The sequence below is a fragment of the Atractosteus spatula genome, chromosome 18 (assembly GCF_055471065.1).
Source record: "Atractosteus spatula isolate fAtrSpa1 chromosome 18, fAtrSpa1.hap1, whole genome shotgun sequence".
Lineage (NCBI taxonomy): Eukaryota > Metazoa > Chordata > Actinopteri > Semionotiformes > Lepisosteidae > Atractosteus > Atractosteus spatula.
Window position 1 is genome coordinate 12484728 of NC_142723.1, and position 21008 is coordinate 12505735.

At 44.9% G+C, this 21008-nt stretch overlaps 2 protein-coding genes and 1 non-coding gene across 4 annotated transcripts; 1 reads left to right on the forward strand and 2 right to left on the reverse strand.

Annotated features, from left to right (window-relative positions):
• Nucleotides 1-339: 339 nt before the first annotated feature.
• On the reverse strand, nucleotides 340-7418 carry LOC148818595 (uncharacterized). The gene is made up of 3 exons (XM_088937001.1): nucleotides 7229-7418; nucleotides 5018-5257; nucleotides 340-4882 (listed from the first exon to the last, which is right to left on the reverse strand). Exons 2-3 carry the CDS (start codon nucleotides 5232-5234, stop codon nucleotides 3651-3653), a joined length of 1449 nt encoding a protein of 482 aa, XP_088793127.1. The 5' UTR covers nucleotides 5235-5257; nucleotides 7229-7418; the 3' UTR covers nucleotides 340-3650.
• Nucleotides 7419-7897: 479 nt separating this feature from the next.
• On the forward strand, nucleotides 7898-7970 carry trnak-cuu (transfer RNA lysine (anticodon CUU)). The gene has a single exon. It is a non-coding gene; the product is annotated as a tRNA-Lys (tRNA).
• Nucleotides 7971-9407: 1437 nt separating this feature from the next.
• Nucleotides 9408-20481, reverse strand: LOC148818597 (uncharacterized). Of its 2 annotated transcripts, none has more exons than XM_088937003.1 (5): nucleotides 19209-20282; nucleotides 14712-14760; nucleotides 12246-12333; nucleotides 11340-11412; nucleotides 9408-10030 (listed from the first exon to the last, which is right to left on the reverse strand). In XM_088937003.1, exons 1-4 carry the CDS (start codon nucleotides 19608-19610, stop codon nucleotides 11355-11357), a joined length of 597 nt encoding a protein of 198 aa, XP_088793129.1. In that variant the 5' UTR covers nucleotides 19611-20282; the 3' UTR covers nucleotides 9408-10030; nucleotides 11340-11354. The 2 variants fall into 2 exon arrangements, 1 of the variants encoding a protein (XP_088793129.1); XR_016094456.1 differs by lacking the exon at nucleotides 9408-10030 and adding an exon at nucleotides 13274-13382 and having other exon boundaries at nucleotides 11362-11412; nucleotides 19209-20481.
• Between the last annotated feature and the right edge of the window lie 527 nt (nucleotides 20482-21008).

Genomic DNA, 21008 nt, shown 5'->3' on the forward strand with positions numbered 1-21008 from the left:
TGGTGGCTATCCTATATTGGGTCGTTTGTTTAAGTCAGATAAGGACTGGTGATCAAATCCAAGCTGCCATGAATGGTGCAGTGTGAAACAGGCTGGTGGTGCTCAAATTCTGGATTCAATTCTGGACTGGGGTGCCTTCTGTGTGGAGTTTGCATGGTCTCTCTGCTCTTGCACAGGTTTCCTCCCATCAGGATGGGTTATCTGTTGTACATTGTCCTTGTGGGCCCTGCTCTGGTCCTGGCTTGAGCTCCATGGTGCTATCTAGTCATGACCCTTACCAAGAACAAGTGGTTTTGTGGTGATAGATCGGTCACAGTTAATCAAGACTCCACTACTGTTTCACAACTGTGTTGTTTATTATTGTATGAATACAGGAATGCGCAACAAGTGTTTTCCAGGGGGGGAAAAAAAGGCAGTGAGGCAAAAAGCAGATCTGCTGTGAATTCCTTGGGGAACATTCTTCCCCTTCAACAGAAAGTGGCTGAACACTTCTTGAGACATTCTCCTTACATGGAAGAGCTACTGAGAAAGCTCAATATTTAGAGGAAGAATCTACAGCCATGAGCAGACCTTGTCTTATATGTTAAAATACTGAACAAAACTCAAAAGTTAGCCACTGAAGCAAAGCTGCAGCTCTAGTATGTTTTTCCCAACATTGAAAATGCTCCGTTTTCCTTTTCAGTAAAAATATGATCTTCAAACAACCTCAACTTGGCAAGAATAAAACAGGAGGACTGCAAATCCACACACTCAGTATGCAGGAAACTAGCTGCATTTGGGTTAAGAAAAGACGTTACAAGTGACTGTTAAGGGAGCGTGTTTTTCCATATATGGTATTTTAACTATTGCAATTCGAACTATTGCTCTGACATATCTTGAGAAGTGGTTTGTACATCATTAAAGGGTAACTGTACTCCACATTTCTCAGACCAAATCTCAGTAAACAAATGAATTGACAGTATTGCAAAACTATAGTCACCCTGCTTGTCATAGTCAGCTGATGGTCCCCATTTCTGATGCATGCCACACTCACTGAACAGAGGAGATAAGAAGGTTACTGGCTCAAACTTTCTCCATCCCCATCTACCACAAACAAATCCACACCAAATTCCACTTGTAATAAATATACTGATGGAAAAAAGAAACACAACATTTTCTGGAATGAGAATACTATAGTTGTAGCTTATGTACTTTCACAAAAAGTTGTCAATTTGTTTTAAGCCCTCTGACCAGCAATAGAGCTTGTGCAGTTGAGGCATTGCAACTTGCCAATCACATGACAGCTCGTTAGGTGCACTTTAACCCAACGAGGTCCAGGTGGAACAATGCCTGTTCAGGTCACCTTTAAAAAGACCTTAATTCAAAGCTTATGTTATTGCAAGAAAAAGGCCACACTGAGTCAGTTTTCTGTGCATTCCATAATGCCTCGAATGTCACCAGAAGCAAGGGAGAGGGCCACTGGTATGGTGCAGGCAGGCATGTCATGTGCCAGCGTTGCAAGACACTATGGAGTAAGCCGCTCCACTGTGTCCCGACTGCAGAGAAGGTTTCAGCGGACCGGACGGACAGATGACCGTCCAAGATCCGGTCGCCCTCGAGTGACCACACCAGAGCAGGACCAACACATCAGACTGGTCCATCTGAGAGATCGTTTCGGATCTGCCACCTGTACTGCTGCTGAAACTGCCGGTAGACACAATACCTGCGTCAGTGACAGGACAGTGAGGCTCCAGGCTGCTGGCCTTAGAGCAAGGTGACCTGTCAGAGGCCATCTGCTCACACCTCCTAGACGTCACACCCGACTGGCTTGGGCCAGACAGAGGCTGCGATGGACTGGTCAGCAGTGGCATCAGGTCCTCTTCACGGATGAGTCACTCTTCAGCCTGTTCCACACAGACGGGAGGGCCAGAGTGTGGAGGAGGAGGTGTTGCGTTTCTTTGTTCCAGTATACAATTCTACAGTTGTGGCAGCAGTTTAAGTGAAGAACAATTTCATTACACCTGCCTTGTTCTGAACAAGCCAAGTCATACACCTAAACCGTATTTTATGTTAAATAAATGGAGAGCCATTTAAGGTTTAACAACCGTTTTATCTTAAGAATTTGTTCTCCACCCAAACAGATCAGACCTACAGTATCTACTATCCTGGTATATCCTCCCTGTAGTGTGTACAATATATCCCACATCCTCCCACTGCTACACATACTGCTTATACAAACAGGGCACTAGAACAGAAAAGACCAAGAAGACAACCTGCTCCACAGAAAGTCTGGGAATGTGCAGTGCTGGATTTGTCTTTGGGATTTTTGGGGGACTCGCATTTGAAGCGAGATCTGATCTGTACTGTATGTCCATCTGAATTTCCGTACTTCAGAAAAAAAGGACTGTGGTAATTTTAAAAAAGGATCATTCGAGTTATGTTGCGTCTACAGTAGTTCTGTAAAAATAAAAGCTGCCTTTGCACTCACCTGCAGTTCATGCTTAATTACTGTGATAAAATAGTTATGTTTCCTCCAACAGAATGTAACAAGATCTCCTTAACTTGAAGAGAAAGCTTAATTGCAATGCAGCAGCTCGGCAGGAAACTCTGGCAACAAGATATACTGTACAACCAGCAGGAGCAGCCACATGATGTTCTGAAGATTAGACCTCCTTGAATAAGACAAAGCTCAGATTTGTGTTTCTTTTATCAATACTAATGTTTGCTCAAGTTTGCTTCAAGGTTTTGACAGAGAAAAACAAGATCTTATTTTTGTACATTTCACAAAAATAGCCTTTTTTTTCCCTTGAAATTCACTGCAACGCTGAGTGTATCGAACATATGGGCTGGCCAGTCAGGAGTGTGGACCTTAATCTCTTCTGACTCAGTGGAATGTGGCTTCTCAATTTCATTACCAGGTTTTAAAAGGAAACAAACAAAGATGAGACAAACGGTTATTTCAAATAAGTGCCACCGGGCAGTGTTGTTAGATACTACCTGGAATTTGTTTAAAACCTATCTCACACCGACATTACACAAACGGCAGAAAATCTCACGGCCCTCATCTTGAAAAGATGCAGAGCAGACCCTTGTTCGCAGAAGAGAAGCCGGGTTCTAATGAAATTCGGGAAACAACAAGTCATGGCAGGAGTCTGTAGAAAAAGGTGGAAGTGGATTTTACAAACGAAGAGCTGAAAAAAGGAATTGGCAGACAGGTTCCGGACATCAGGTAGGAGGCACTTGTTGTCATCCTGGAAATGGGCAAATAATCGGAAAAGGGACACTTTCTGTCAAAGCAGACACCCCCAGAGCAGTTTGGGATCCAGCCTCAAATCTCTCATGCCAACCTTCAGTGCTTTGAAGCCTCAGAGTATTATTGCTCCCACAGGCCTCTGGAAGCCAGTGAAATAGCAGTTATGTAGTCTTCTTTTTTCCTTTCGGCAATACTAGAAAAGTGCATGTGGTTGAGTAATTTCTCACATTTTTACATTATTTTTTACTTCGCTTTGACCTCACCCTTTTGATTCACAAACACTGGGTTCTCTCTTCCTAAATGAGATGGTAAAACCCAGGTAAATGTACACATACCGTCCAGCATATACAGTACAAGACGGGCGAGTTTCAGAAAGTACCTGTGACCCCCCCCGCCCCCTCATTCCGGCCGTCTCTGCTCACACCTGGCAGGCGTGCGTGCGGAGTTTGTAGGAGTAGGTGAAGCTGTTGCCGCACCTGGAGCAGTGGTACGGCCGCTCGCCGGTGTGGGTGCGCTGGTGGGTCTTGAGGGCGGCCAGCCAGCCGAAACTCTTCCCGCACTCCGAGCAGTGGAAGGGCGTCTCCCCGGTGTGGATGCGCTGGTGGGCCTTCAGGTTGCCCTTGTTCTTGAAGCTCTTCCCGCACTCGGAGCACTGGAAGGGGGTCTCTCCGGTGTGGATGCGGAGATGGGCCTTGAGGTTGCCCAGCTGGCTGAAGCTCTTCCCGCACTCGGTGCAGGGGTAAGGCGTCTCGCCGGTGTGCGTCCGCCGGTGCCTCTTGAGGTTCTCCAGCTGGCTGAAGCTCTTCTCGCAGAAGTTGCAGTGGTAGGGCGTCTCGCCGGTGTGGCTGCGCTGGTGGAGCTTGAGGGAGCCCAGCTGGCTGAAGCTCTTGTCGCAGTCGGCGCAGTGGTAAGGCGTCTCGCCCGTGTGGATCCGCTGGTGCCTCTGCAGGTTGCCCGACTGCCGGAAGCTCTTCCCGCAGTCCGTGCAGATGTAGAGGGTCGCGCCGCTGTGGGCGCGCTCGTGCTCGTGCAGGCCGCGCAGCTGCCGGAACGCCCTGCCGCAGTCCGCGCAGTGGTAGGCCCGCGGCTCGGCGTGGAGGAGCTGGTGCTTCTTCAGGGTCCGCAGCTGCCGGAAGCTCTTCCCGCAGCCGCTGCAGTGATGGGGGGGCTCGCCCGAGTGGCTCTTCTGGTGGAGCTTCAGGGAGCCCAGCTGGCTGAAGCTCCTGCTGCAGACGGAGCAGGCGTAGGGCGCGTCTCCCGTGTGCGTCCTGTGGTGAACCTTCAGCTCTCCCCTGTGCCTGAAAGTCTTCCCGCATCTCACGCAGTGGCGGAGGGTCTCCGCCGCCTCTGCCGGACCCTCGCGGCCGGCCACGACCCCCTGCTGCCCTTCCAGGCTGTGTGCGCACGGGAAACTCCGCTGGCATTCCGGGCAGTGGTGGAACGTCAGGAGGCTCTCCCCATCTCCGGGCTTGCTGGGAGACGGCGGAGGGAGAGCTGTGCTGACGACGGGCAAGCTCAGAGAAAGACCCATCGCTCCGTCCTCTGCCTCGGCATGGCCCCCATGTTGGGACAGCACGTGCTTCTCCAGGGTCTTCTGCTCCATGCAGGAAGGGCTACACTGCGGGAACTGGCAGCGATCCGTTTCCAGATCTACAGGGACACAGACAGAGAGACGCAGGGGAAGGGTAAGTAGCAGGATCCCAGATAACACGAAGTAACAGGCAAGAAACAGCCGCACAGCAGTGTGTTATCAAGCGAGCGCTCTCTCATTCTCTTGGTACTCGCCTGCGTTGCAGGAACGGATCGACGAGGGTCTTTCAGAAATGCGACAGGTGCCCCCCAGGTCATCCTTGATCGTGACGCACTCCATCTCCGGGAAGCCCTCGTCGCCCATGGCGGCATCTTCACGGAACGACGTCTCGGAACTCTCCTCATCCACCACCTCCTCTTTGATCCGCACGACTTCCATCTTGAAATCGCTCGCTGCGTCTGCATCCATCATTTCCAGACCTCCAACACTCCCTTCTGTAAACGGAAAAACAATATAGAACTCTGCCTGACGCATATTCTAACGCAGTTTACCCATTTCATATCACATATATTTCAGTGTGGCAGGAAATAGACAAGGACACCTGCTTCGGACAGATGCATTTGCAATCAGAGAAAATAATCGGTTTTGTTTTACGGTGTAAACAATTAGGGGCCTTGATGTTGTTGGGGGCCTCAGGAGAGGTGATTGCACTGCAGATGAGAGGCGAGTATTCGATCCCTCTTGCTCATTTGAAATTTGCTAATACCTTATTGATCCAAGGACCTTATCCTGCATTTTCTTGAAGAATCCCAGGGAACCAACCTCAACATGGGTAATTTGTTCCACTCCTCTGCAACTGTTTGTGTACAGACATGCTTTCTTAACTTCAATAAATGGAACCTCACCTAAATGCCCTAAACGCACTCAGGGTTTTGGGTCCTAATTTTATTATGGTTTGAAAGTATAGATCTGCATAGAATTTGTCAATATGTTTCAAGATTTAACCACTTTCATTAGATTCTCCTCTGTTCAAGACTAAAGAAACTGAATTTCTTTTATCTGTCTGCAGACAACATTCCTTAAAGGATAATTCCTAAATGGAATTAATGTCCATTTTGCCACCCTTTAACCAAAACTGCTTGCCATCTTTAATGTTGCTTAAAATAAAAGCATTTTAAGATTGACCACCTGCCAAAAAAGCATCTATAATAAACCAGATTTTGACAGAAACCAGTCTGCACGTTTCACTTAATCTTTTACTGAAAAGAAGTGATCACTACCTCTGCAGGGTACAAACGTAACCATATTTCTGCACATTTTAATGCACAGTTACTATTTATTTGCTGAATTTAACAGATTGAAAAAAATAAAACTATGAAAGTGGCATGTACAAAAGTTTTGGTCAGTTCTTAGTAACACCTCCTTAGGCAGAAATCACAGCTTCCAAACATTTCTTGTAGCCAGCTAAGAGTCTTTCTATTTTTGCTTTAGGAATCTCTTAATTCCTATTATTTAATTCCCATTATAGTAAAAAAATAACAGAAGTATTGCTGCTCCAATTACACTTTCTCCAAGAATTTACATTTTTTCTTATGAAAAGTCCCCGAATATAAAACACCAGAAAAGGCTTTGGCAAAACGCTGAAGACGAATGTGCTGTTACCGTGGTTAGCATGGCAGACAGTTACTAAGTTACTTAAAAACCAAAAGCAAATATTATGAAGCCACTATAAGCCCCACATATTTAAGACCTCTATTGGTTCGGGTTAGTCCTGCACAAAGACGAGCGCCCTTTCGTCAACTGCAAGAAGTTTAAAACGAGAAACTCTACTCTTTGTCAACATTGCGGGAGATGGAGGTTAGCGGCATGTTTAATATCATTGCAGTTGCCCTCATTAAAGGGAGGTACACGCCTTTACAGTCATCAACGGTGTTACGTTGCCAGTTCACGATGGCAACTCTTTAAAAAAAACAATTTTATACACAAAGACAAACTACGGAAACCATAGGTGGTTCGTTTGGCGTGAAATTACGTAATTCTTAGATAAGGTTTGTTTAGGGATTTCATATATATATAATGTACACAGAAACTTAACTGCATGTTTTTCTGAACTCAATAGGGCTGTAAAACGAGCGACCGGGCAAGTGGTGTTGCTCTAGCTACGACGAGGCTCTTAAGTCTCAACAGTAATAAAAACTGCACTTGAGGGGCGCCATTGGGGTGCTCCCTAAAACCCCACTTCTCAGGAGCCGAGCCGGCGATCTGGGGCAGCGCGGCCTGCAGTGAGAGACTCCGACACCCGAAAGCCGTTTCACGATTCACTTCGTAACCAGGCAACACGCACCCTGCGCGCTACGGTCTTGGCACTTTTCGGCTTTTACACGCACTTTCTCACCGTCTTTGTCCACGTTTTATTTTTTCCAGCTCAATTTACAACCCCCTTCATCCGCCCCCCTCACAACCACCTTTTAATCAATGACGTGACGTATTTGAGCTCCTTTTAAGCACCGGGCCGTCCAGTTGTCTGCAGACCAGTTGGGGGGCCGAGGTCTTCGCCCCAAACCCTGCCGGCTCCCTGTCGCTGCGCCTCGGCTTCAGTCCCACAGAAGGCGGGCTGCTCTCCTTCCCTTCCACTTGTCCGTGTAATGGCTGCGTAACCACATCGCAGGTTACACAGTTTTAATAGCACTGCCATCTACCGCTAGATCCAAATTCTTCACATTTTTTTTCAATCCCCCGCAACAAAGCCGACATTCTCCGACTTTACGTAACACTCGCCATAGTTCCTCCTCAACATGTACACCGCCGCGATTTCCAACCTCCTGCACGGCTCTGCAAGCAGAAGGTTGTCGGAGCTTCTGTGAAATATGCATTAAACGTCCTATTTTTTCTCAAGAGTGAATTACATTTTTAGAAACAAAAATGCATCTGCAATCTGCAAATCAGGCTATTGCTAATCAAAAAGAAGCACTGCTAATAACCCCTTGAAGCTTAGCATACATTTGGGGGTATTGTTTGAGAAATTAAAGAATGCGGTTTTGCACGTCAAATTCTTTGCTAAAATGATCGAATTATGTCATCCCCAATACTGAGTCAAGCAAAAGGCGACGTCAAGCGAGACTGTTCGCAGAAGCGCCCGGCTAGCTCAGTCGGTAGAGCATGAGACTCTTAATCTCAGGGTCGTGGGTTCGAGCCCCACGTTGGGCGATTCCGTTTTTTTTAAAATATAAATGGGAAAAAAAAATCTAGAAACTGTATTTGACACTTTACAACCCAGAATAAAAAAAATACCTATACCGCAATTTTTGTTTGTTTTACTTAAAAGACTGAGAAAGTCGTGCAGTTCAATGTCTTTAGATGAAGCGGAACACGGTGCTGTTAAATGTTGCTCGTTACTGTTCAGCAGACACAGTGGCTTAATGTTCTATCGTACTTTGAAAGCGCACAGTAATTTAATTTATATCGTTGGGCAAATGCTGAGGAGATATTCGTGCAAATGTGATTGTTAACACGTGATGTATTATTTGTAGTTTGTCACTCTGCTTTTTGGACGTCCGAGACGTGGAGCTCGCTGCAGAGCGGTTTATCTCGTTATAACGTTCTGTCTGCGAAAGAAGAGGTTCCTCTAAAAAAGATTGTTTTTCCAGAATAGTTTAATGATGATGGCAAAACCACTTTTGAAAAATTAAAACTCCGAAATCTGTGGGGATTTACTGAAAGAATAAGAAAACAGTGGCGCGCTTTGTCCACTGGAGGGAGCAGTTGAGACCACATTGTCAAAAACGCCACCTATTGAAATACGATACAAGCATCCCTGGCTGTATCCCTTCCATGAAAACTGTTCGTAAGGACAAGTTTTTAAATAAAAAAAAATAATTCCCACAAGAATATATGTAAATCCCTCCCATCGGTTCACCAGAAATCCCAGAAATATCCACACATTTTCAAAATTTTGCGCAGTGCGAAATCATTACAGTGACGACAGTATTACTTTATGTATATATATTTTTATATATAATTTTATATAAAATAAAATATTTTATATATTTATAAATATATATAATTTATATATAAATAAATATATATATAAAATAATTATATATTTATATATATATATTACTTTATATATATTAAATGTTTTTAGCTTGAACAGAACACTCACAATAAATCTGACATCACAGAAATAGGATGCTCGATATGGTAAGAACTAATAAGAAAATACGTCTGAATATTCAAAAAACGTCTGAATTTGCAGGCGTCGTCGTAGTGGACAACGTAGTGTTTGAGCTTACACTACGCACAGAAGTGTATTCCTCCACATGGAGTAGGATCAACGTAGAAATTCTGCTCGTTATAGCAAAACATAGGTTCATATTTCGTAAAATATATAAAGTGTTAATTTGCACACTTTGTCACAGCTGAATTCTTAATACGGTCGTAGCGGACGACCTATGATGCTTGGACCTATGCTACGCACAGAGATGTATTCCTCCGCCTACGGCAGGACGTGTATCAACGCAGGAGTTCGTTAGAGCAAAAACGGTCGATTTTTGAAAAATGGCAAAAATATACACAACACTACTTTATAGTGAAAATTCGTAAATGGGGGGTGCCTGTTTATAATCTATAATAATGACAAAACCCTTTTATTAGAATGTTTTATTTTTTACAGTAAGTGTTAACATCATCATTGTATAGCAAACCATACTAACCCTTTTAGCAAACGCGGCACATAATAAATTAAATGCAAGTACTTGTCATGAAGGATATTTGAACAGTTCACAATGAATTCCACAGGCTGTTATTACCTTTAAAACCTTATCATATGTCCAATAGGTTGTTTTTTTAAAAGTTCATTTATTTAAAGCAATTAACCATATTACACAAGAATGTTAGCCTTGTCAGTTCAAGAATTGAGAAATTGAAGGGCATGTATAGCCATTAGATTCTGTAATGGGTACACAGCAGGGGACGATACGGATATGAGGGCTTAACTTTTTACAAAATTAAAGGTTAAAAACCACAATTTTAACCATTGCTTCTAAAAGTCTAGAAAATCAACGAAGCGTTAAAGCCAGAAAAAAAAAAGACTATTCAAATGGATTTCACTATATTCTTAAGACGATTGTCTGTGCTTTTCTTTCTCTAAATGTCTTCTGAGGCTGTGCTCTCAGTTTTACAGCTAAGGTGTTCACATCTTCGGGGCTGAAGATCGTACTCCCCTTTGATCGGTCTGCTCTTCCCAGAGACAAAGTGTCTCGGTTCATCTGTAAAACAGACAATAAAAAAGGTTTTGGACACTTTCTACATTTCTAATGTACCTGAATATGATTTATAACTATATATATATGATACTTTAAGAATTCTATTCTTACAAGGTAGGTTTCTTTACAAGGTCTTGCTGAGACCGCATTCATTGAACTGATTAAATCTGCAATTTGCATTGTACAGTCCCTGGACAAGAAATTTAGGAAAGTCCATCACAGATGGGTGGGGTTGAGGGAGGTGCAACATGGGTGTCAATAGGGTAGCCAGCGAGGCCTCAAGTGGTCTCTGATGGCAACCATACATAGACCATAAATGGAAGAGGGTTCCCAGAATGCCATGTTTGCCCCCTAAAGTCATTTATTGTAGAGCAACAAGCAGGGTCATAGAGAGGGGTCTCCAGCTATCGGACTCTGATCCCATTAATGTAGCATGCCATGCTGGAAAGGCACCACCCAAGTGCATTCTTTGTGGCAAAACAAGGTTTTGCGAAATAACACCACAGGTAATGGTACTGGAAATCCGACTCCATGCTCCTAAAGGCAATCTTGCTATGCCTGCTGCTGAGAGCCTCTCCTCGTACTTTGGTCCCTTGGCATTCAAGACATGTCCTTTTACACCAACCCAACCCTGTGCTGCATAGCCACAGTTCTGCAGCTTTTACATGTCTCTCAATATCAACCACTAATGTTGTGAAGCCAATTGCATTTTTATACAATCATTTATATAATGTAGAACGAAAACATTTAAGTCAACTTATATGTGAAGTGCTTGGATCAGGCAGAACTGGAAGTCCACCACAGATCTCCACATCCAAGAAAGGTAAAACCATAGAACTACTCTATATTCCTACAGGGCAAATAATATGGTCTGTAACGCTAATAGCTCTTCAATGATAAATTGATGTCAAGTTCCAAACTTTGTGTTATTCAAAACCGACAATCCCTGCTAATAAAACACTAGTTTTACAAACGTTACATGCAGGGAAAGACGAAAAATCAGAGACTGAACAAACATTCCATTACATTACAGATGTAATGTACAGTATTAGATGTCCTGTATTAGATTTACAACCTGCAGGGTTTTGAATAAGAGTCATTGCCAAGAATTGGATGTTTAAATCTTTGGATATGGGATCTTCTTTTTCTTTTTTGAGTCAGTTTGTGTAATACAGTATAAGCGTTTCAACTTCTTAAGCACAATTTGTGTTGGGGCAGTCGTCCTGCGTGAGTTCATAATGGATCCTATTGCTGTGAAATGGGAGCTTCACTGTTGTCCATGAAAGGTAAAGTACTATCTATATCAGCTCACCATCTTCTCATCCGATCATGGTGAGGACTGACTGCCTCTCTCTCCAGGAAATTCTGAGCTCGACGTCTCGGTTCTACAGATAAAACAAAAATAAGACGGGGAAAAAAAAAACGTTCTCAACACCGTGAAGAATCTCGTATGATTCCAACCAGAGATTGCGGATGTTTTGCACCGAATTTCAATCGTGTCTCTTTGTCAACACACAGACAGGGAGAGTCCACGGATGAATGAAAGACAAATGACAACCGGTTTTAGGAAGATAAAAGGCATGATTAGTTTAAGACAGTCAAGTTAACCCAGTGAAGGTGTCAGCAGACAAATGCAGCACATCCTGTAGGCATGGCATTTGACAAGTCTTTGAAAAAAGAATATTGTGTAACAAAACAGCAGTGTGCGAGATGTAGAACCATGATAAGCTGCACTTTCATACAATACCTAGGGGACAGCATGATCTCTCAGAAGAGCAGGTGTTTGGTAAGGATTTACTTTCTCTGCAGGTAATCGGGAAATTTGGACAATCTGCACAGCCTGGCATTAATCCTCTTTCCTGATAAGGTTCTGTGAAGATTGTAGGTTTTCAAATTCAAAGCTAGCTACACCGATGTAGGCTTCATTTAGGAAAGAGCATTACTACAACATTCAATTCGGAAGAATTTAAGGGGATGGCACTCAATACAATTGTTTCTGACAGAGTGAGATACAAAATTAAGACAGTCAGAGTTTACAGGTTCAAAGGCCGTTAAGCTACCAGCAGCCAAAAGAAAGGCCGAATGGCTTCATCTTGTTTGTCACCTCTCTCTTTTTAGTTACACTGTTTCGTAATAAACATCTTGCAGCTCCTTTGACAGATGGAACTTTTGTTAGCTTGGTTAACTCTGGAGTCATTAACAAAGGGACTCTCCTCACCTTGTATCAGTATGAGTGGTCATATGCTGCCTCCTCCTGGTTCTTCTCATAAGCTCTTCAGGCTCCACTGTCTCCTGCACTGCTTGCTCTGGAGTTAGTATTGGGAGATGAAGTAAACACATTCGTCAGTCATTCACTTACTTTTACTTCCTGAGAATCAGATTTCTTAATAGTTCAATGATTCTTATTTTGCAGTGCAGCTCCAGGCAGCTCCCTGAATACGTAGTGTAGCAGGATGAAGATGGGAATCAGAATCCCAAGGCACAGCAGCTCAAGGCAGTTTTAGGTTTTTTTTATGAGCTGCAGTCTCACTGTGTGGGTGTTTTCAGCACCGCAGGACAGACTTTCCTCCCCTTCGCTGGTTTGAAGAAACCCCAGATCCCAACCCAAAACCATGACCCCACCCAACCATCTCAGCCACAAACTCTCCCCTGCACTTTGGCAAATGGTACTGCACCATTGGGGCGGAGCGGTGGCTCTGTGGCTAAAGATCTGCGCCTGTGGCTGGAAGGTTGCTGGTTCGTATCCTGCAGCCGGCAGAGGAATCCTACTCCGTTGGGCCCCTGAGCAAGGCCCTTAACTCCAACTGCTCCAGGGACACCATATTAATGGCTGACCCTGCGCTCTGACCCCAAGCTTCTCTCCCTGTCTGTGTGTCTCATGGAGAGCAAGCTGGGGTATGTGAAAAGACAAATTCCTAATGCAAGAAATTGTATATGGCTAATAAAGTGATCTTATCTTAAAGCAAGGACGACTAGACTTAAGAACAGCTTCTATCCCACTGCAGTACACAACCTCAACAGCTAACACAGCTGCACTCACACGTTTTGCATAGTCTACCATGGTTTTTCTTTGTGTCTCACTACTACATGTTTATTGTTCGACAGCATATTGAATGTTCCTGTTGTCTACATGGTGCGGTGGTGTCTGCTGTACTGCGCTTGTACCCAGAGATCAGCGCGATTAAGAATTCCAATGTACATGTGACAATAGACTCGACTCTACCAAAGGAGAAAATGTCTACATGCCTTTGACCTCGTCTCAGGCTTTGCTGAAGCCAGTCCTGGAAGAAGGGGGTGGATCGGGCTTCAGATGTTTCAGAATTTCACGGGCCTGTCCAAGCAGTTCTTACTGGAACTAGAGGGCATTACATTCATTCAATCGCAAGACTTTAAAGGAATGGGACCTTTTGGATCAGTGACTGTTTTGGGGGTCTTGGATATTTCATACCTTATATTATATTAGGGGCAGAGGGGAGGCACTGTGACTAAGGATCTGCGCCTGTGGCTGGAAGGTTGCTGGTTCAAGTCCCACGGGTGGCAGAGGAATCCTCCTCCGTTGGGCCCCTGAGCAAGGCCCTTAACCCCAGCTGCTCCAGGGGCGCTGTACAAAAGCTGACCCTGCGCTCTGACCCCAAGCTTCTCTCCCTGTCTGTGTGTCTCAGGGGTATGCGAAAAGTTGAATTTCCTAATGCGAGCAATTGTATATGGCTAATAAAGTGATCTTATCTTATCTAAAATCAATTTACGGTGAGATATGAAACCTTAAAAAATAAATGTGGTTTTCTGCCTGCTCAGTTTTGTGGCAGAGTCTCCCACTCAGAAAACCTCAAATGTTTCCAGTATCTGTGGAATGGGCCTTTGTTTACACCACTTACTAATCATCTGTGTGCTCCCCACCTCCCGGCAACCAAATTAAAACGCTTTTGAATTTTTCTATGCTTGGAAACGGGGCCTGGCGGTTTCCATTTGTCCTATATTTCAATGGTCTTGCCCAAGGACACGGCATGGGGGACATGCAAATTGGCACAATGTTCTGGAGGGGCCGCTCTGTCTCCATTCTAAAGTACCTAGGATCATTGTTGAATCTGCAGAGAGCTTTATGTAAAAGTGTCATGTTAATTAATTATGCTCTAGGAATTGCAAATTGCCGTCTATTGAGCAGCATTCAATAAGAATGCACGCATTACAGGAACTGAGGTACAATGCCTAGATCAGAAATTCTAAATACAGAAAACACTGCACTAGTTTTTCATACAGTAAGACCTCGTTGTAGTATGGAATGGAATTATGGATGGAATCAAAATCAATATGAACATTGTCCTTACAGAGACTTTGCCGAAACTGAAGTAGCTCAAGTAGGTATCTGCGTCAGCATGCGTAGGCTGCAAAGGAACAAGTAAAGTCCCAAATTCACACCAGAAAAAGGCTCCACAGCCGAAACGTTGTTTCTTTTCTTCTCTTTTCAGCATGGAATAAACCTTAACTTGTTCCTTTGCCATAACTGTATGTGCATGACTCAATCCTGCCGGTCAGCACTGATCAAGACAATCCCATCTTCCTGTACCCTGTGGTAGTCATGAGAAAAGACTCATTTTGTTGTTTATGTGACTTCAGCTGTTCACGCACAGCTATGGAATTCCTCCAGGAGTATACGTGCATTGATGACAGGATTCTAAAAACTCACCGATCTCGGAGAGGATGTGCTCAAACTCCTGGGGCTGCTTTGCACTCACCTAGGAAAAACCAAACCAGAACACCAGTCACCCCATCTGGTCCATCTGGGTTATTTATCTGCTTCCAAAGACTCATCAGATGCCTTTGATAGTTATATATCTAACCATCAAGTCTTAGCAGTCCCATCATGGGCTGGTTGTAGAACAGTAAAGCCACTTATATGTGAAAGTCCAATTAAATCCAATTATTATATGATTACATATAATTGGAAAACACTGTAGACAAATGTTATTTTCCTAAAAAAAACATTTTAATGGAATTTCATTTAGGACATTTAACCTTCTTCCATTGTGCTGGTATTTATGTATTGGCTCCTTCTGTTCAGTACTGTAGTATAACAGAAACCCGAGTGCAGTGTCTATGAATTTAGGGCACATGTGCTGGGTGTGTGGCTTTCTAAACCAAACCTGGCATCCTGCTGCTGCCTGACCAGTTTAACAGCTGTCAGACCGGACAAGTTCACAGAGAAATACAGGAGCTGTGATGTTTTCAGAATGTGAAATCGAACTCTTTTTAAAGATCAGGGGTGGAGGTCTCTCAAGGTGCTAGGTCAGTTCCTGCAAATAAACTTTTCTGTTAACGGCAGGGCGGACACGCGACGTCAGTGCAGAGGGAGGGGGCCGGCGGCGGTATATCGTGTCACCTCACATTTTCCCCAGGTCCCGGAGGTAACTAGAAACCGCCTCTCTTTGGGGCAGGAGGAGGAGGTGTCTGAGAAATCCCGGCCTGTGCTGGAAACCAAAAAACCCATCCAAACTTCGCTGTCCTGTCTAACGCGTCGGCCAGCCATTTGGAACTTTATATGCTGTCCGTGAAGAACATCCGATGCTAACGGTGGCTCTGTGGCGAAGGATCTGCACCTGTGGCTGGAAGGTTTGCCGGTTCGTATCCCGCGGCCAGCAGAGGAATCCTACTCCGCCGGGCCCCTGAGCAAGGCCCTTAACCCCAGCTGCTCCAGGGGCGCTGTATAAATGGCTGACCCTGCGCTCTGACCCCCAGCTTCTCTCCCTGTCTGTGTGTCTCATGGAGAGCAAGCTGGGGTATGTAAAAAGATGAATTCCTAATGCAAGAAATTGTATAGGGCCGATAAAGTGATGTTATGTTAACACTGTCTCGAAATCCATAATTATTCAATCCTTTGATTGAAAAAGCCAGTGTTGCTTTTAACCTGTTGAGTGAATGAAGGTCAACATGGATTGACTAGGATCCTTCCCTGAAAATATTTTGGGGAGAATTGCAGGTATCTGCCCCATACATAAGCCCATATTAGTAATAGCCCAACTAGTAATAACAGTATCCTCTGTCATGTCTGCTTAACAACGCCAGTCATGGTTCCAATATACAACTAAAATAAAATCATACATTGTATTCCTTGAAAAGTATAGCTTCTGTCACTCTATTTGAGAGCCTAGTTCAAACTTCTGCTAACATTACATGTCGTAGAAATTCCTTGTGTCATAGAAAGCCATCTTAAGCAAACCTGTATTCATTTCACACTGTTGCTTTTGCTCAGATGTTTGGGGGTGATTTGCATTGTTCTGAGTACTACTGGACAACACCCCCACCCCCCAAATTAGGTTCTCTTACAAATAATGCCACATGAGTTTTGGGACCTTTTGGGTTGTTAACCTGGGGCAGCCTCTGCACTGTGATCCGAGTTTGACTAATGGACAGGCCAGCTGTCGCCTTTAAGACGGCGCTGTTGCTTCAGAGAGTGTCAGCACCCCCGTCCTGCTGCACATCAGTATTTCAAAACACACCGTGCCTTGCAGGACTATCTAAAAATGACTCCCTCCATCCCATGATTCCTGGCCACTGGGGTGGGGGGGGACTTTGAAACACAACACTTTCCTGGCAGGCTTAGTCACGAATGTCAGCTCATTGGCTGTTCTCAAGTCAGCGTCTCCGATTTGGGTACTGAGCTTTAAGTCAGTTTAACCCCAGATCATCCTGTTTGCTAACCATTTAGCTTCTTGTAGGTGGCCGCTGTCAACATGTTTCACAGCCCATCATGCCCTATGCCTTGGAACTAACTTTAGAGGGTCTGGACTAGCAGGACTCGGACTGCAATTCTCTCCCTCCCTAGCTCATGGGACACCTATACCCAGGACAGTGCTCTGAGGGCATCCACTGACAGACTGGCTGCCTTTGCCAGCATCAGCCTTATGGGTCCTCTGTCTTGGGGGGTTTACAATGCTCTACAAGCAACCTTCCATCTCAACTGGGCACAAAAAAAAACACTACTGGTACAGCAGCTTTGAGAGCTGAGAAATCCCACTTTTAAAAACGAGAAAGAAAGAGTTCTAGGGGCTGAGGGATTTAGGCATGCCTGCACATTTCATTAAAAAAAAAAGAGATCCAATTAACACGAACATGTTCGGAGAAATTTCCAAACACACGAATTTGTACAGAAGGCTCCTTCCTTGACTTGAACTTTAATGGATAGAATTTGCATGGTTTCAAGACGGTCACATGTGCAGCCCTGCATTACGTCTCTAATATTATGATGAATAACTGGAAACGTTCTGGTAATATTAAATTATGGAACTTGCATCGGGTCGATACGTGCACTAATGTATTTCAATGAAAAGATAATAGACTCTTGCAATTCTGAGCGCTTTGTGAGAGTGAAATTGAGTGATATAAATCCCTGTATTAAATTATGTCTTTTTAACTTCATGTCAGAGAAACAGCTTCTCTCTCTCTTAGTGTGATCACGGGCATAATTGCAAATTTTGACCTTTTGTTATGTGCCATTGTCATCTGCAGTTACCTCACAGCCCTGCCATACAAATGATTTTCTGTTTTAACGAATCCCTAGTTCTTTCAAGAACACCCTTTCATTTACGAGTCTCTTTTCTGTTTGTAGGTTTAGATTTATGTTATACCAGAATTCGAATATTGCAAGAAGTACAGTATGCATACACAGTAAAGGTCTCCATTGTGAAAGACAACAGCAGACAGTCGAACTGATCGGAAGGGTGAATTGACACTCGCTGAAGCTTTTATATCCTCCCTTTAACTGGAACAACCCCCCTTGGAATGTGCAAGAGATGAAGGCTTCAGTTCTCCGCCAGTAAATATCCCAATACTGCCATCGGTCAGCTGTTTATTTTCAGGCAACAAGGAGGCTGAGAAAAAAGGCTTTTCTCGACACTGCGCCTTCTGAAGGGGGAAGAGAAACTGCCACGTCGGATATATCTCCAGTTGTTCTCTTCAGTGAGGTTTTGATATTGTTTTGCAAAAGCGATCATAGCGGATCAGTAAGCTGAACTAGACCTGCCCAATCTGAAGCCTGTTCACGTCCAACTCATACCCTGTCTGTACACATGGAGAAAGACGAAACAACACCCCTGTTCCACCCATTGTAAAATCCCGGAGACAGAAGTCATGTCTTTTGCAAGTCGCTTAGCTGTATCTGCCTGCTGTAAAACTATTGGAGGGAAAAAAAGCCTCTTTCAAAGTCATCATCTGAGAAATAGCAAATTGGCAACAAATGGAAGCAGAAACACTGTAAAATTCTCACAATCACAGTTGTAGCTGTGCACACTGCTGCCCCGTATCTAAAACAAGTTAAATCATCCCAGTTGGGAAGAACAGCATTTTGTTAAGCTCTTTCTCTGTGATAACACCTATTAACAGCTCATCTATCCAAGTAAGCAGTAGTTAAGATGTTCTAGTGAATTAGTTACAGATGCAAGATAACAGTACTCCTGTGTGTGGCTGTTATGCAAGAAGGTGACTCGGGTCTGTCACACTCCAGAACCCCAGCGAGATCAGAGACCCTGTCTCCCTCCATCACCTACGTGCTGGAGTCCCTCACAGACTCCCTGTGGCGTTTTACACTGATGAATGTGTCGTTTGCTCTTGCTTTGCCATTTTAATATTTCCCATCATTCCTTACCACACCTCCCTTGTGAAACGATTATTCCTTTACTTGGATGTCACAGTCCTTTCTGTCACTACACTATTCTCTACCATTCAATACTCCGGTAAACTTTCAAGAGGGAATCAGATGCTAATTATCGCATAATTATAGATAATTATTAGACTTTCAGGGTCTTAGAAGGCCATTCTCTGCAGTTAACAACCACTTGTCCTAGAAAACAGAGCAACTGTTCTACACGCCTCTTCCACAACACATAATATACTCATGCACAGAGACTGAGTGCCCCAAACGGACTTTTTAACTGGTATACAAACCGATCACTAGTTATCTGAAAGGGTCTAGCCAAATAATTAAACCCTGGCCAAGTCTTCATTTCCCAGGATTCTTCCCTTCTCTGGGTGTTTTCTGGAATGTTTTTGCGCAGAATTCGTTATCCTCGCTACAGCTCACGGTTGTCAGGCGCGATGATTTGTAACCTGTGGACTTGGCCGTTTTATCCGCCGAAAAGGAGGATCAGGGCAAACGTCGGGAACAGCTGCCCTAAGAAAATGGGGGTACCTCTGACTTGGCCGGGGCTGGTTGCCAGCGTCCGCTCTCCGGGCCTCCGGGGGACGACACGTAGACATGGGACCTGTGGATGGAAGGGGCTGGCTGCTGCCAGAGCTCATCCTGGACCCTGGTCCTGTACGGGTCCCCTCTGGGCCCCTCGTCGCCCGCGAACACCACCCCCGTCAGGCGAGCCATGCACCTATCCAGCTCGTCAGGGGAAAATTCCAGACTCCTTCCCCCACCCCCACCACCGCTGCTGCCACTGCTGCTGCCGGAGAGGGCGGAGGACTCCTGGGACTCCTTCGGTTTGGCCACCTCCTCTTCGGTGTCCTTCCTCCGGAGCGAGAGAATGGTCACCACGATGGCCAACATGCTCAGGAACACGGAGACGATCCAGACGGCGTCCACCATGGTGGGGGGGGGGGGTGTGGGCTTGTGCTTTTCAAAGTTGCAAGGGAGGAAAAACTAAATGTGTTGTTCCGCTGTTGGGAGCGGAGCCCTTCGGTGTGGCACAAGGCTGAAGCCGAGCGAGGCTTTGAAAATGCACGTCCGATGACGCAAGGCTCGCTCAAAACCGGAGGCTGAAACCGGGGCTCTGGGATTAAACCAGCTGCACAAATCGCACTTTTCAAATCGATTCTGAAAACAACGGAGTTGCAGATCTGCTTTCACTGCCCCTGATCTTCTTAAAAAGTCCTCAACAACTCAACTCCCTTTCCTCCCTTGAACTAAAAAGGGCTTCCAAAGTAGCATAACCTTGAAAAAAAAAACCAGCCGACGGGAAAGAGAGGTGTGATCTTCCAGGGACAATCGCAGAAGAGGCTCTTTTGGCAGAGCTGAAAAGGGAGAATCGCTTAGCTGTGCTGTTTTGGTTGTCCCTGTTCTGTTTAAAAAAAAAAAAAGCTTCAAAAGCCAGCTTTCATCTGGAGTCTCTGTTTTTTCCCTGTCAGGTTGGAAAGAAACAGTCTTCAGTTAACAGCACCGACGCTGTGACCGATTTCCACTGAGTTAAGTTACCATAGAAAATGAAGCCCAGCCTTATCCAGGAGTTCTATTTAAATCGCATTGAAATGGAGAGGGTTTCTTTGGCACTTTGTAGCATCTTTATACGCAGGGCCAGACAGACGTAGCCTATAATAGATTTTGTCACCAGGGCCAGAGAGTCCAAAAGGGGAGCGAACACTATACTGTATCTCACTCTCCTCTAGGTGAATCACAAACCCAAATTTCACATTTGTACACAGTATGCTGAGTAACCGATGGCGTTTAACCTGTCTCATTACTGCTCCCAGATACTGGCCAGTTACGTCACCCTCTTCTGAGGCACTGAAATGGTGGTCTACTCACTTGCCCAACTCACCAGGAGCGATTAACATCTCACCGCTTTTAAACGAAGCAGAGTCTGGTTAGTAGAGGGAGGGGCTGGAACTCTCTCTCTGATTAGAGTCCAACCGATCTTTACGACACCCGAAGGTGCCACAGCGGGGGCTCCTACAGCTCTCGATCACAGCTAGTGAGGCTTCAGATGGCAGCTGACGCGGTCCTCAGCCAGGATTCGATGCAGCGATGCCCATATCTCGGGGCTCATCCTTCTGTTGTGCCAGTGGCAGTTTACCAGCCATGCCAGTCAGGAATGATGCCGGACTGACCTCGCATTTTGTACTGCAGAGTCTTGGTTTTCAGTCTTCCAACCAGCTCAAGACTTTTCAGTTCCTTTTGCTTTTTCACCCTTTGGTTAGAGCCCTAGGCAAGAATCAATGAAGAACAACCAATCAAGCCTTTTGGGGGGCATTTCTGCTTGTTTAAAAA

Excerpts from the sequence above, each read along its gene's own strand:
- LOC148818595 (XM_088937001.1), bottom strand. The coding sequence starts at position 5,234 with ATGATGGATGCAGACGCAGCGAGCGATTTCAAGATGGAAGTCGTGCGG. Across the intron at positions 4,883-5,017 it reads GATCCGTTCCTGCAACGCAG|ATCTGGAAACGGATCGCTGC; the intron begins GCGAGTACCAAG and ends GTGTCCCTGTAG.
- LOC148818597 (XM_088937003.1), bottom strand. The coding sequence starts at position 19,610 with ATGGTGGACGCCGTCTGGATCGTCTCCGTGTTCCTGAGCATGTTGGCC. Across the intron at positions 14,761-19,208 it reads CAGCCCCGGCCAAGTCAGAG|GTGAGTGCAAAGCAGCCCCA; the intron begins GTACCCCCATTT and ends GGTTTTTCCTAG. Across the intron at positions 12,334-14,711 it reads GCACATCCTCTCCGAGATCG|AGCAAGCAGTGCAGGAGACA; the intron begins GTGAGTTTTTAG and ends TACTAACTCCAG.